Source organism: Palaemon carinicauda, chromosome 23 (genome assembly GCF_036898095.1).
Source record: "Palaemon carinicauda isolate YSFRI2023 chromosome 23, ASM3689809v2, whole genome shotgun sequence".
Taxonomy (NCBI): domain Eukaryota; kingdom Metazoa; phylum Arthropoda; class Malacostraca; order Decapoda; family Palaemonidae; genus Palaemon; species Palaemon carinicauda.
Window position 1 is genome coordinate 99,313,706 of NC_090747.1, and position 16,284 is coordinate 99,329,989.

At 38.0% G+C, this 16,284-nt stretch overlaps 1 protein-coding gene across 4 annotated transcripts in view; it reads right to left on the reverse strand.

Moving 5' to 3' along the window:
• Nucleotides 1–8,969: 8,969 nt before the first annotated feature.
• dsd (attractin-like protein dsd) overlaps nt 8,970–16,284 on the reverse strand; it is a 71,300-nt gene continuing 63,985 nt past the window's right edge. For 3 of the 4 annotated variants that reach the window (XM_068347298.1, XM_068347300.1, XM_068347299.1), the window contains 5 exons: nt 15,972–16,182; nt 15,005–15,083; nt 13,382–13,768; nt 13,077–13,191; nt 8,970–11,082 (listed from right to left, as the gene is read on the reverse strand). In XM_068347298.1, the coding sequence (XP_068203399.1) occupies nt 10,928–11,082; nt 13,077–13,191; nt 13,382–13,768; nt 15,005–15,083; nt 15,972–16,182 (947 nt within the window). In that variant the 3' untranslated portion in view covers nt 8,970–10,927. The remainder of the gene's footprint in view (nt 11,083–13,076; nt 13,192–13,381; nt 13,769–15,004; nt 15,084–15,971; nt 16,183–16,284) is intronic. The other variant, XM_068347301.1, reaches the window with a different exon arrangement.

Below are 16,284 nucleotides of genomic sequence, written 5' to 3' on the forward strand. Positions count from 1 at the left end.
GGTTCTCAAAGGCTTCGAAGGGTCAGTCCTGAACAGAGTGGTACAGGTCAACTCCGACAACACTACATCGTTGGCCTACATAGCCAAACAAGGCGGAACCCACTCGAGGTCCCTTTACGAGACTGCGAGAGAACCTCTTTACTGGGCAAAAGAAAGGAATGTAACCCTCGTAACAAGGTTTATTCAAGGGGAAAGGAACGTGATGGCAGACAGTCTCAGCAGGAGAGGTCAAGTTTTGTCCACAGAAGGGACACTTCATCAGGAGGTCTGCAAGAAGCTGTGGCAGATTTGGGGTCGTCCTTGTATAGACCTGTTCACAACCTCGAAGACAAAGAGATTGGAGACTTACTGCTCCCCAGTGCCAGATCTCGAAGCAGTCCACATCGACGCTTTCCTCTTAGACTGGTCCCACCTGGAAGTGTACGCATTCCCTCCGTTCAAGCATGTGCACAAAGTAATGCAAAAATTTGTGTCGCACGAGGGAACCAGATTGACTCTAATGGCCCCCTTTTGGCTCACAAGAGAGTGGTTCACAGAGGTACTGGAATGGATGGTGGACACCCCGAGAAGCCTCCCATTAAGAGTAGATCTACTCAAACAACCCCACTTGGAAAGGTACTATCAAAACCTTCAAGCTCTACATCTAACTGCCTTCAGATTATCGAAAAACTCGCTAGAGATTTTTTGAAGGAGGCAGCTAGGGCGATTGCAAGAGCAAGGAGGTCTTCTACCATCAAGGTTTACCAATCCAAGTGGGAGGTTTTTAGAGAATGGTGCAGAGTCAACTCTGTTTCCTCTTCCAGTACCTCTATGACTCGGATTGCTGACTTCCTTTTATACCTTAGAAGGAAACGTAGGTTTTCAACCTCAACCATCAAGGGATACAGGAGCATGTTAGCGGCCATCTTCAAGCATAGGAATTTGGACCTTTCTAATAATAAAGACCTCCAGGATCTTCTCAAATCCTTTGAAACGACTAAGGAACGACATCAGGAATTGCCAGCTTGGAATCTGGATATTGTCCTGAAGTTCCTAATGAGTGACAGGTTTGAGCCTTTGCATTCAGCTTCATTTAAGGACCTCCCCATGAAGACTCTCTTTTTGGTCAGTTTGGCGACAGCCAAAAGGGTCAGTAAGATTCATGCCTTCAACAAGAACGTAGGCTTTAGAGATAACAAGGCTATCTGCTCCTTACAGCTAGGCTTTCTTGCTAAAAACAAATGCCCTTCTCAACCCTGGCCCAAGGCTTTTGAGATTCCGAACCTTTCGGATGTAGTTGGAGAGGAATTGGAGAAGGTCCCATGTCCAGTAAGAGCCCTGAAGTTCTACCTGGAAAGAACAAAAGATTTACGGGGCAAGTCGGAAGCACTTTGGTGCTCAGTCAAGAAGCCTTCGTTACAGATGTCTAAGAATGCACTATCCTTCTTCATCAGGCTCTTAATAAGGGAGGCTCATTCACATTGTAGTGAGGCAGACCTCAAGCTTTTGAAGGTCAAGGCCCATGAAGTTAGAGCTGTGGCAACTTCTGTAGCCTTCAAGCAGAATAGGTCTTTGCAAAGCATTATGGACACAGCATTCTGGAGGAGTAAATCTGTGTTCGCCTCACACTATTTATAACGTGTCCAGACTCTTTATGAGGACTGCTACACCCTGGGACCATTCGTAGCAGCGAGTGCAGTAGTGGGGGAAGGATCTACCACTACATTCCTGTAACCTAATACCCTTTTCTTCTCTTGGAACTATTGTATTTTTATGGTTGTTTGTGGAGATTGGACGCAGTCTTCCACAATCATTGATTTTAGTCAGGTGGTCAGTTTGTTCCTTGGGAGTGCCCAGAACAAGGGTATTGGAAAAGGTCCTGTCACATAGAGGTTTTACACTGGTTTGACAGCTTCTAGAGGTCTTCAGCCCCCTGGGTGGATCGCTGGATCTCGTAAGGAAAGCGGACATAATGAGGCAGGAATTCATTGAAGTCGGCTTCCTTAACAGGTACAAACCCTTAAACTTGTTTATTAACTCTTAGGTAAATTCCAATAATGTTAGCTGTCTCTGACCCTCCACCAAAGGTGTCAATCAGCTATATATATAACTACCAGGTAGGTCAGATGTTTAAAAATGATATTTTCATAATAAAATAAATTTTTGAACATACTTACCCAGTAGTTATATATAATTTAATTCCCACCCTCCTCCCCTCTAGAGACCTAAGGGCATGGAAGATCTGAGGAATGATTGGAATGGTTCCAGGTACCTGGGTAGAGGGCTCACTGATGGTACACCTGGCTACCCAATCGGCGATTGCCGCGAGTTTTTAAATTTCTGCCGTGACGTCAGGGACTAAGCTATATATGTAGCTACCAGGTAAGTATGTTCAAAAATTTATTTTATTATGAAAATATAATTTTGGACTGTGCATTGCTCCCCATGTTCACATGGGTGTTCTTTCTTGTAGAAACTTTTGCACAGGTTACATTTGTTGATGTATCTCGAGGATAGGCTGATCCTGGCCTCCTCCGTGAGACAGTTACTAAATGATCGAGATTGACTTCCCTCCTTTTGTTGTGATCTTGGGATTGTGGTAAACTGGGGGGAAGTAGAATTTCTTACCCAAGCAGAGGATGAAGTATCTGAGCCTTATGAGAGATATGGCAGCAGAAAGTCTTAACATCAGATGATAATGCAACCATTTCCGTCCAAAACAATACTCCCAGCTTGGCGTTGGCAGAGCCTTCAGAGTCACCTTTCCTTGTTGAGAAGCTTATTTCACACGGGCACCTCCACCAGAGATCCCATCAGTGGAGTTTGAAGGATTACTGATCATCATCCATAGATCCCAAAACAATCCTGTTCCAGTGAGGCTGGAGATGCAGGACAATTTGTCCTTGTGGCTAGCTGAGGAAAACCTCACCAGGGGAGTTCCCCTGATCAATTGCACTTCAGTAGGCAACTGTTCTTGAATGCACTGAAGTAGAGGTGGAACGCTCACACCTGGATAACCTAGTCGTCTTAGGTGTACGCTCAACAGAAGAAAAGCAAATGCACATCATCCTGGAAATGTAAGCAACGTTCCTAGCCTCGCAAGCATTCCAAGAACATTTGAGAAACAATAGTATTGATGAGCGACAATAACACCGTAGTAGCTTACTTCAAAAAGCAAGTGGGCAAAGTTTTACTCCCTCTACAAGTTGATGAAGCAGATACACATCTGGGTGGTGTACCATGCCATAGAGCTGTTAGTCAGATACTGTACATTCCGGGCAAGAAGAATGTCCTAACGCACACTGTTGCCAGGGGCAGGTTATTGTTATTATCATTATCACTTGTAAAGCTACAACCCTATTTGGAAAAGCAGGAGGCTCTAAGCCCAGGGGCCCCAACACGGGAAAATAGCCCAGTGAGGAGAAGAAACAAGGAAAAATAAACTATTTTAAAACAGTAACATTAAAATAAATATTTCCTATATAAACTATAAAAATGTTTAACTTTCTACAGGTTATAAACCCAGATTGATCCCTACACTCCTGCATAGCGGAGAGGATTATCACCCTGTGGGCATTGCCAGGAATCAACCTGTTTGACACAAGGAAGCCCCGTGTTTTTTTTCTTTTCCAGACCCAAGGGCTGTGTTCAAAGATACCTACCGGCAGTCATGATCACCTGCATGTATACGCCTTTCCTCCGTTCACCATATCCACCGGCTCACACGCCAGGCCTCAGTATGACCCTGGTAGGTCCAAGATGCCTACTGGTATCGCAATATGTTGGCTCTTCTAGTCGAGATTCCAATACAAAAACACTTATGGACAACTCTTCTGTCGCCCTCGCCTTCAGAGGTACCACCAATCCATGGAATCACTTGCTCTCCACGGTTGGAGATTACCCAACATCACAGAGCAAAAAGCTTTTTGCTAGGCAATGCACAAGAGATATCTGGATGTCTGTGTCGATCCTGTGCAGCGGTCAAACAAGGAAAGTGGGCCATCCTCTGTGATTGGTGTCGTAGAAGGGATACTTCCTCAGCCGGAGCACAGATCACATACATCCTAGTCTTCCTTCACTGAGAGAAGCAACTCTCAGTCGTAGCTGTAAAATGCTAATGCTCAGTCTTGAGTACAGTCTTTCGACTGAAGAGCATAGATTTTCTTCCTTATGGGAGTTGTCTATGTTTATGGGGAGCTTCTAGCAGTCTTACCCACCAAGTTACCCAAGGCTCCTGAAGAGGGGCACGACACTTGTTTTCGAGTATCTTATACGTACCCCGTTCAAGCCTTTGCTAAGGTCATCAGAGAGAGATCTGACTGTCAACTCTGTCTTTATGCTACCCTTAGCATCGGGGAAGAGAGTGAGCTTGTTGCACGGTCTATCTTATGTAACAACCCATGCTGAGATTAGGAAGATCACTTTTCAAGTTCATACCAAAGTTTATGGCCAAAACTTGGAACACATCCACACGACCATCTCCATTCCCTCCCTTGGGTGGTAATTGGTAATTAAGAAGAGGTTCTTGTGTCTCGTGAATGTTCAGCAGTGCTCTCTGAAGAGACCTAGATTTATAAGTTCTCCCTCATCTTCCCTTGACAAGGGGAAGGATGATGGAATGTATACCAGCCCACTGATCACCATCTGCCTGATATTTCATTCTGGACAATGGATTTCTTCTTTGACTATGTACCAGGTACTTACCAAGTCCAGGCCAGGTCCTATCAGATTACTCATGCTTATGATAAGCAGGTACAGGTTGCTATTCATCTACTTTGTTCCCATACCGGACCAAGGAGACTAAAATTTCTAGGGAAGAAACTGAACCATCCAGTTCAGTTCTAGGGGAGGACTTTGGACCCAGCAATTAGTGAATCTCCCTTCTTTAAAGAGCAAAAGATTTCAATACGTGTAAGAACAAATAACAAATATTACAAGTAAATTGTAATTTTTCTTAGCTACACAAACCCAATTACTTTCAAGTTAAACTTCCCACCTCAACCACACCTCTCAGTCCTAAGCCAAAGGTCAAAAGATTAGTCTTTGACAGGATGGTGGGTGGGGCTGCTCGGCCACGCTCCCTACCTGTTGTTAACTAAAGCTAGAATCACACTAAGCTTTCTTTTTGCCAGCAGCAAGCCATTGCTGCCCAAAATGGAAAACACGAGAGCTTGTAGCTCGAGATATTGGCTTCTCAACTGGACGGGAAGCAGCAAGCACAAACCGCGAGCATGACTTAGGATGTAAACAAATAAGATGGGTGCTGCTGATAGGACGTGCATTGCTTGGCAAACTAGAGTCCAACATACCTCAAGAGATAATAAAAATCTACTTTGTTCATCCTATGGTAGCTGTAGAATTCTTCAACTGGTGTAATTTTCCGATAATACATATTACTGCAACGGTTAGAAAATTTCTGGTTCCCATGATGATGTCAGCTGATTGGTTTTGTTTATACTTTTTCCCATTTGCTCCTCGAACCACGAGATCGTAGTGTGACGCTACAACACTTTCGCTCGCTATCCTAAGCTGGAGGTTGGCCAAAACCTCAAGCAAGAAATGACTAGTGTGATTCCAGCATAACTCAATAATGACTTCAACAATCATTCTCGCTCTGCTGAAAACATTCCCTCTTTTAACCCTTTTACCCCCAAAAGGACGTACTGGTATGTTTCACAAAACCCATCCCTTTACCCCCATGGACGTACCAGTACGTCCTTGCAAAAAAATGCTATAAAAAATTTTTTTTCATATTTTTGATAATTTTTTGAAAAAATTCAGACATTTTCCAAGAGAATGAGACCAACCTGACCTCTCTATGACAAAAATTAAGGCTGTTAGAGCAATTTAAAAAACATATACTGCAAAATGTGCTGGGAAAAAAATAACCCCTTGGGGGTTAAGGGTTGGAAATTTCCAAAGAGCCTGGGGGTAAAAGGGTTAATAGCAAAATTACAAATTACTTTTAAAATTTATATTTTCTATTGTATATACAGGTTTGAGATAAAAGTAAAACAACAGTAACATAATTCAGGTTTTATTAGCAAACTTGGTTTACAGCAGAGTGAAGGAATAAGATTATAGTACAGTATTAACAAACAAATAATGCTGCTGCAATAATCATATAAATGAAGTAACTTTAAAGGACATTCACTTTATTCGCAAAACAATAGAAAAACTGCTAGAAAATATCGGTTATTACGCTCCCCTTATAAAAAAAGAGTAACCTTCGGGAATAAAACATTTTACATATTGCACCTTAGAATAATCCAGTAAATCAAGAGAAAAAAAAACATGCCAATGTATCTGAAATGACGTAACAACATAATGGACCTCCCACTTCGATCCCCCCCCCCCCCCCTCCGTCAGGAACTAAAAACGTGTAACGTCTAAAAGAACGGAGGACAAACAAAATCTTGAAAAATACAGTGTAAAACTCTACTTCTTAGCATTGTCAGCAGCTAAACAAAAACAGTAAAAGGTTGTAAAAACATTGAACGTATCAATAAGTAAACCTATCTGTTGTACCCAACTATCGTAATGTAACTTACAACATTTTTTTTTTTATTACTAACACACATTAAACTAAAAGGGAAAAAAAAAAATTTATTGGAATACACGTTCCACATCTGAAACATACCCTAAAAGCTGTATACAAAGACAGGAAGACAAAGTCACACTCTATAGGGTAAGCCTGCGAGGATGTTCTGATAATCACTGCAACTGCAAATAAGACTAGATGTTATTATGACCATCGATTTTTATTATTACACGTGAAATTTTCAGTTACACTCAGCAACGTCTTTAAAACACCACCTACGCTTTTCATTTAATCGCCAAATGTGTTTTCAAAAGAATTTTGGCTTAACTTGCCTATATAAAAACCATAAGTCCAACTCATCTTTCAGAATTAAAAAAATACAATTTCTACGAACACAATAGTATCAAATAAAACCATCCACTGTTTAGACCACCACTTCACCCCATAAAACGAGGTTAATCTTTGGTACAAATTGCACTTTCCTGGATGTGTGAAGTGTAGTTGTTGAAACTGTCGAGTGACATCAAAACCCCCGAACGCACCAACGTGTTTCGTCACTGGTACAGCGATAATACTCGAACAAACCCTACACAGCTCGAACCCACAACCATACCTTGCCCTCGCCATTAATTGCCTGTTGCATAGTGTACACCCCAGCTTACTACTTCGTCTATAACAGTATCACTTTCCTTTTTTATTAATGCAATTATTTTATCACCAATGATTTTCACATCAAGATTATGCTATGAAGAAATCGCCAGACTTCTTACTGCCCTTCGCTAAAATCTTAAGGATACTACACATTAAACTAAAGTACAGATAAGGTTTTATCTGAAAAATTTGCAGGAAAAAATGAAGCAAATCTGAAATCTTCGCAATTTTTGAAGTCATTCGATGCCATGTGAATAGAAACGGAATAATATAGCATTTAAAAAAATAAGATCCAATAAAATTTCTCTAACAATCTCAGCTGAGAACTACTTATAATGAAAAAAGAATTGCAAGGTGCAATAAAGAAGAATATAAAATGATCAAAAAGTTTTAAAATTCCTTGATACTATTATGCTACTCAGAAGACCAAAAAAATGAAAAAGTAAAATAAAAATAAAAATCTATTATCCATCACACTAAAAACCAATAATTCCTTAACTAAATATATTATTGCTATGGTCCTTTGAATATATGAATACTTATGACAAATATAATGAAAACCATCGTTTACATAAATTAACTTCATCCGAGCTGTTCTCTTGTAGTATTACAGTACAGTAAGATACATTAAATTAGTTACAATGTCATACTATTAATGGATTCCAGCAGCAACAAACAATGGAAAATTTTTTTTACCTTCTCTAAAATATCTAACAATTTCACTTCTCAAAATTATCTTTAGAAACCTGACACTCAAAAATCTAAATTGATATTATACAAATGCAGTATTAAGTTTCCAATATCTTGTTTCTCGTAGGTGGATCAAAGAAAGATTTAAAAGTGAAAGGCCACTTGAATTTCTATACGTTCCAATGCCAACACAAGTGAAATACGCAAACTTTAATTACAATATTATGGCTTATCACCGGGATGTGACCATTTCAATTCGCTCGCTGGGAATTGCCACGGCAAAATTAAATATGTAAACGGTTTTCCGACGCATTGCAATGTCTTACTGAATATTGAAGCGCAGAAGATATTCTGATCACTTCTCTCACCGCAAATGAATCTTACATTACTCAGGAAGGCTTCCAGCTAACTGGATCCCATTTTCTTTCTCGCCAGCATATAGCGTACCTGGTCGACACAAACAAAAGTATTCCAATAAAATTTTGAGGTACGAAGGTGCGACAATACTGCTTGGTTTGGACCATTGAAACATACTTTTATTCTAATTTCCTACTTGTCTCTGAGTATAATCAAGTAAAAAAATTATTTCCATGCTCTACAAACACCAAATCTGGTCGAAGATGAAAAATTTCACCTGCGAAATAAACGGACTCGCACATTCGGTGGATCGTTCGCAACCTCACGTTGGCAATGCTAAGCCTTCGGGCAATGCTAAGCCTTCGATCTACAGATTGGTAACAATACAGTACACATAGGAGAATGTTTAAGACTTAATTGACTTGATTTCCTTCACTGCAACATTATGAAGCATACACCTAAAGCTTAGTATAAAAAAAAAAGTTTCCTACCTATTAATACCTATCATCCAATATGAGACTGTTAGAAACCCCCTCGTCAATCGTTTATTATATTAAAGTGATCCTAAACATCACTGGGATTTTTTTTTATTTGTCAGACTAAAGACCTAGCAGGCTTCGGCTAACAATAAAAAAAAGGAAGTTAATCATTCACACTTACATTAGAGAATTATCACATGGCTGAGATTCAAAGAGACAGATACCACAACACCTTGATCTGCTCTGTCTTAAAAGTATAGGCTAAATAAATATTTATATATGTATATATATTATATTACATCGTGATCTAGTCGTAATATTGTTAACTATTTACATTCCTTAGCTCCTAAATCATAACAAAATATTTTGAGCTATTAGAAATGAAATTCACATCTATATCAAGGCAGCAACACGAAAATAGCTAAGAAAATACATTATACAAATTTTGATAAAAACAACGTCCAGCACAAAACGCATGGGCCATTTGATTTCGTTCTAAAATAATAAACTAGGTAAAAAAATGCCACATATATATACTGGAAATTAATCCAAAAAAAAGGAAGCAAGATTATGTACAAGTGTGACCTCCACACTCCTTAATACCCTTCACCCGATCGCCGCTTCTAAAGCGGGGATCACTACGTCTCTTTTTTATTTGTCCAGTATATAAACATCAAACTGGTATACTGTATTATGCTATGATTATAATTCATCCATCTTGCATTAATCTACATCCATATGAAGTTGATTTCATGAATAATTCATCCATCTTGCATTAATCTACATCCATATGAAGTTGATTTCATGAATAATTCATCCATCTTGCATTAATCTACATCCATATGAAGTTGATTTCACGAATACAGATTGACCAATCTTCTCTTCTTCAACTAATAATCACAGATATTGGACCGGCAATCGACGTTAAAAACCATTTAGTTTATCGATGCTGTTTCGACATTAAGAATTGGCATTTAACGATCGCATTAAGCTGTCCAATCAAAATAGGGTATACAGTACAGCAATGATTGATGTTCACTAAGTGCAGACACAGCAGTAAGGATGACAATCATAATGCACCTGCAACAATCTTAAAAACTTGAAGTTTCCAACTACTGTTAAGTCCTTACTAGCAATACCAATGAAATCCAACTTTTGCATATTTTCTATCATAGGCCATGATGGTGACAATATCAACTAAGAGAAGGTTCGATATAATCTGACAGCTCAAAAGTATTGGGCGTTTAGTGAGGCTAAAGTTTGGCATACTTGGGAGTCGATGAATACGAGCAGTAGGTCTTGAACATCTTGAAAAAGTTCCATCATTCAACAATTATTAATTACTGGTTCAACTCGTAAAAGTTTATCATGCAACAGATAATTAATATTATATAGTTATTCAACTCAAAATACTTTACCATTCAACAGATAATTAAAATTTAGTAGTGTATCAGAGGGATAAATTATAAAGAAAACAGAATGTGATGGTATATTCTAAACACGATGTTATTATTACTATTTAACAATTGTCAAATGTGTGTTCATTATAGAATTGTATTAATAAATGTATAAACTATATATGACAGGTAATTCAAAGAAACACAATACCCGATCCTCGTCAAAATGAACTTGGATTTTTATGTCTTTCAAAAATGGTTCAAAATCTGCAGCTGCCATAGATGACAGACTAAAATACCAATGTCATCTGCTAGTTGCCAAATGCAAAATTCTAAGAAATATTATGTCATCTTCCTATGGTATTTAAAAGCAATGACAATCTCAAGTCGTTTCAAGACTACTGCTCTATTACATCTGACCGCAAAATGTTTATTACAACAGAAGTAGCTACAACAAAATTTGAACGTAGCTACTACGAGTACGGACTCCAAGACAAGGTTGTGAAGGGCCCACCAGTTACGGTAACAAATGAAATGTCAAATCATTAAACGTGGAATAACCTCGATCACCTTCAAGTCCCGCCCACAACCGAGAAGTACCTCGACATCTTCTTGTACATAATCTTGTACTGCTGTTGTGTTAAATCTGGTGTTTCATAGAAACACACCAAAAAATGTACTTAAGGCCTTGTGAATGACTGTAAAGTCATCAAGTAATGATTTATGTAAAACAAAAAAACATCAATAATAACAACGATATCTATGAAACAGACTCAAAAAAGAAAAAAAAAACTTTACTAAAACTGTCTTACTGGAGGGTGAGTAGGCAGGTGCTAAATACAAGTGTCAGGAGAATGGCTGGAATAAGACTGCTTTCCTCTCACTGATTTTGTCTTGCTAATGTCCCCCTTAGTTAAAGTAATGGGGTCGGTACTACTCTTTCTAGGATTCCCAAGTGTAACTAATGCGCTGGCTATAGCCAAACCACCTGTAAAGGAAAATATGCATTCGTTACCTTGCATAATATATACTGTAAGTGTACTGTGTACTATACACTACTGTACTTAAAATACAAAATTAAATTTTATATGTATTGGTACACGGGTCTTCCACATATACATAAAAATACATAATGTAATTAAATGTACTGGTACCCAGGTCTTTCACATATACAGTTGGATACAGGCATCGTTGGCACACCTCGCTCTGAAGAAATGCACCTTGTAACACCCTTATTTCACACAGTAACCAAACAGATAGCATAGGGATGGCTGACAGAGATTGGGGGCAGGACTAAACCCAGGAACTAGCTGTGCAGTAAGGGTGAGGCTGGATGTACTTCTTCAGAACGGTGTACCCAGAATACCTCTGTCCAACTGTACTATACAGTATTTTAAAACAAAAATATTAAATGTATTGTCATCTGCATCTTTCATTAAAGAAACTATATAAAATAAATATAATTGGTTTCTTAAATAAACACATTTTAATGTTCCAAGACTAGGTGGCACAAATGCACTGCTACCTATAGAATATAATTCCTTCAATTCTTTATAATATTTGTAACTTAATCTGGTCTTAAAGAAAATAATAAAATTCTAGTCAAAATATTAATAATTTCTATACTTGCCTGATGTTCATATTGCTTCTCTCACAGCTATTTAAATGTCAATGTTTATCATAAAACAAAAACAAAAATATTCTTTTCCATCTTTGTTATATGATGATACTTGTGTGTGAGTATGCTGTATCTCCTTTACATTTACAGTGTCAAAGTTCATACTATTTCAAATTCTCATCCAACAGAGATCAGACAGCTCCAACTGTACAAAGGAAAAGGTCTTTCTCATACATAATGAGGCTCAAAATAGATCATATAAAAGACCGAGTTAAAAGAGAACTCTGGTGAGATAGATGTGCCCCCAATTCTCCGTCTGTGTAACCTTGCAGAAAAGGGACCAAATCTTGACGAAACTTTTGGGGAAAGCCAAAACTTGGAAAGCTATTCCAAATGCTAGGTGTACCAAAGAGGCTTGACCCGATGGTTCGTACTGAGATTGTTTCCAAATTAGCTTAAGCCAATAATTTGCGCGTCCAACTTCTTTGGAGAGACTATGAAGACCTAGGAGGTAACATGTTCTCAAAAGGTTAACTCCCTAAATTCTGTTAAATCTAAAGTGCCAAACCTTGAACCACTTCAGACAAGGTAAGGCTACATCTTTTAATGACAAACACTGATAGATTATTTTGCACAAAAAGGGCAGAAAATCCACCATAACAAGAACAGCGGTCATAACAGGATCATAGCCCCTTTCCAAAGCACCAATTAGAAAGGAGATCTCCCAATACATTCAATGGGGCAGGACCTTGATCAGCTTTAAGCATAAAAAATCTAGCACTTCAAGTTTGTTGAGAAATATCCTAAAGCTGACTTAAGAGCTTCCCCCATCTGAGTTTAACTTTGGACGGCCAAAGAGGTACAAAAGTGACACCAGTCTGTATTTTTTAACTTTACCTAAAATATGTATAAGTTTCTACAATATCCCAACTGAGTATAAGAGGTTTTCAAAACTACTGGATCGATGAGGGTCGGGCAGTCTGTTATCTTGATATTCAGGTGGATCTCAAAAATGTCTTTTGCAGACTTCTAGCTGAAGTGGCTACTCTGCTTAGAATAATGAGACAACGTTGTTTGGCCCCGAGATGGATTTACGACAAGCAAGTGCAGTATAGAGCAATGGACCTTGTTCCTCCCTGATTCCATAACCGAACAACTGTCTCGGACAAGCGAGTGAAAAACAATCCAAACACAGTCCAAGACTGTTGGAGAACAAATGATAAGACACCTGTGAAAAAGTCCTCGAGTACCATCAACTTTCTTCCGTCTTATAACTTTGAAGTGTCTGAAAATTTACGTAGAACCATAAGATGCAGAGTCAAATTACGATAATTGATTTGTATTTGAAACAAAGCCGAACTTACCTGGATGACCTAATGGAGTGTAGGACTCCCCGCCAGTGGGTAGCTGCACCAGAAGTGAGAGGACGGCTGCACGGTTGCCACAACATGGCTCCAGAGCAATAGGACTTGGATTTATCTGTTTCAAAGAAAAACAATACATCATTTTCTTCTTTCAACTAACATACAAAATTATTAACAATTATAATAGTAGAAAATTATCAATGAAAAAACATTTCGCTACGGAAATTACCCGAGATGTACCATGAATTTTTTTTTACACTATTTACAAAGCTCACCAAAGGACCCATAACTATGATATACTGTACCTTTTTCCCTTTCTTCAGCGTACTAATACTTTCAAGTAACTCGGAGGACAAGCTATCTGGTGATGTCGCGTTAGCAACTGCTTTATGATTTATGTTATTAGATATGGAATAATTTAAATGAGGTGTTTTACAGTTAGTATTTGAGTTTAGTAAGGAATTGATGTTTTCAGTGTTTGCGATGTTATGATCGTTAACGAGAGAATTGGTGGTTCCGTTAGTTTCCGATACTAAATAGTTTCCTACAGTTGAGTGTGTAGTACATGTCTGTGTGTAGGCTGTATTTACAGAGTCTGCAGCTGCATCATCGCCAGCTCCCCTGGGATACAATTCGAGGAGAATGGGCCGAAATGGTCTGGACGCCATTGCTTCCATCTCTACCAGTAAGCGCTGACGAGGAGAAAGGGGAGGAATCTCATTATAATTATTATTACTTACTAAGCTACAATCCTATACTCAATTTTTTTTAGTAAGCGCTGACGAGGAAAAAGGGGAGGAAGCTCATTATAATTATTATTACTTGCTAAGCTACAATAGTATATAGGAAATATTTATTTTAATAATGTTACTCTTCTTGAAATATTTTATTTCATTTTTTTTTTCCTTTCCTCACTGGGCTATTTTCCCTGTTGGGGCCCGTGGGCTTCTAGCATCCTGCTTTTCCAACTATAGTCAATTTTTTTTAGCTAAGAAGATTTGCACCGACTCGCAGGGGGTCCCCTTTAAGCACGGAAACTTTCCTAATAGCTGATTGGTCGGAAGTATTTTTATCAGAATACTTCCGACCAATCAGGTATCAGGAAACTTTTCCGAGCCTAAAGGGCACCCCTGCGAGTCGGTGCAAATCTGCCTCACTAAAAAAATTGACTATAGTTGGAAAAGCAGGATGCTAGAAGCCCATGGGCCCCAACAGGGAAAATAGCCCAGTAAGGAAAGGAAACAAAGAAAAATAAAATATTTCAAGAAGAAATAAAATAAATATTTCCAATATAAATTATAAAAGCTATAACATAACAAGAGGAAGAGAAATTAGATAGAATATCTAAACAGTTTTGTTACCTAATGATAAATGCTTGGAATATGACAAACTTTAAAAATAATCTGTATTTTTCCTAAATATAAAAACCTGGGTCCTTTACTATAGATAGAATACAGTGAAATGTTCTTGGTTTTGCTGTATTCTATCTACTATAGTAAAAGACATGCTTTGTATTTCCCTATAATCATCACTTAAAATTTTTAGCAAACTTTAAAAACCGTGAATACAAAATTTTTTACTAATTCAAAATTTTTAGGGCACCTTGTAGTTCCGGGGGATATTGAAGGAGAGGTCTAACTGGTGAGGGACCTATGGTTGTGGTTCTATCACGCCCCAGTTACTATACCGACACTCATTAGAGTGAGCGAGCTGGGTTTATTCCTAGCATTCCATGCAACTTTTTCCTCTGGTATATTTAGCAGTATTTATACCTTTGAAATGGTGCTATAAGGAGCATTTCACTGGCAGACAGGTTCCTCGCCCAGAAATAGATTTTTCCTTCGTCAAAATCCCTTTTTTATGAACAGATAATAAGCATAAGATATACTTAAGTGCGTACACAAATTATGTAAACGTTATTAAATTACCTGTCTCCGTGTATAGATATCGTATTTCTGCTTAATTTTCCATAGTATAGCTGCTAATGTTAACAATATCAAGAAGCATCTGAAAAGGGAAAAAATATACATTATTAAATGTTTTTATCTTTACATCTACCCTATTCCGTGCACCTGACTACTCGATGTCTCATTACACCATTGGTGAGACAACCTCGGCATTAATATTAGGCAAAAGAGTTCCTTACTAATTACTAGATATATAATTCTAAAGCCACATTAACCCTTTTACCCCCAGACCCTTTGGAAATTTCCAACCCTTAACCCCCAGGGGGTTACTTTTATCCCAGCACATTTTGCAGTATATTTTTTTCAAATTGCTCTAACAGCATTAATTTTTGTCATAGAGAGGTCAGGTTGGTCTCATTCTCTTGGAAAATGCCTGAATTTTCTCAAAAAATTATCAAAAATATGAAAAAAAAAAAAAAATTTATAGCATTTTTTTGCAAGGACGTACCGGTACATCCATGGGGGTAAAGGGATGGGTTTTGTGAAACGTACCAGTACGTCCTTTGGGGGTAAAAGGGTTAATGCAGTCCTTTCTGCCAATGATTTTCCAGCTGTTCCATTCGATTTCTTCCGCAAAACTGTCAAATCTTTTTTTTTTCACTTAATTAAAATCTTTAGTTTATGCACAAGAACAAATTGTTTGGGTGAAGCTGTGATTGACAAAATCTGAATAAGCAATTTTTGAACTATTGTGTTTGATATTAAATATACTTATTTTCGTATAAAAACTATATTGCTTAACTTGAGCAAACATATGGAAACGTACTGTGCATACTTACAGAGAGAAAATGGAAAAAAAATATATTTATTTTCTTATAAAATAAAAAAAAATGTACTGCAAAACTTGAGAAAACATATAGTATATTACTTATTTTCTTATAAAAAAATTATACTGCATAACTTGAACAAACATACTGTGCATACTTACAAAGAGAAAATAGAAAAGAACTGAATGAGATCCAACTTCGGATGCTGGGAAAACGACACGATAATCTCGATGGGGGGAGTGAAGTTGTAGACATATACATGGAAAGTAGTACTGTTGTCGGCAGAGCCGAACGTGTATTCGGAAGCACTAAATCTCCGCTTGATTCTCGTCCCGGTGAAGTTACGAATGATCCAAGATTCGTGAGTCTTAGCTGAAAATGAAAGCCACGTTTAATCAAACAAGTTCTGTCTCGTGTTTCTGAAAATTTATGACACTGCACGAGTATTCATCCATGTTCATGAATGAAACTGTT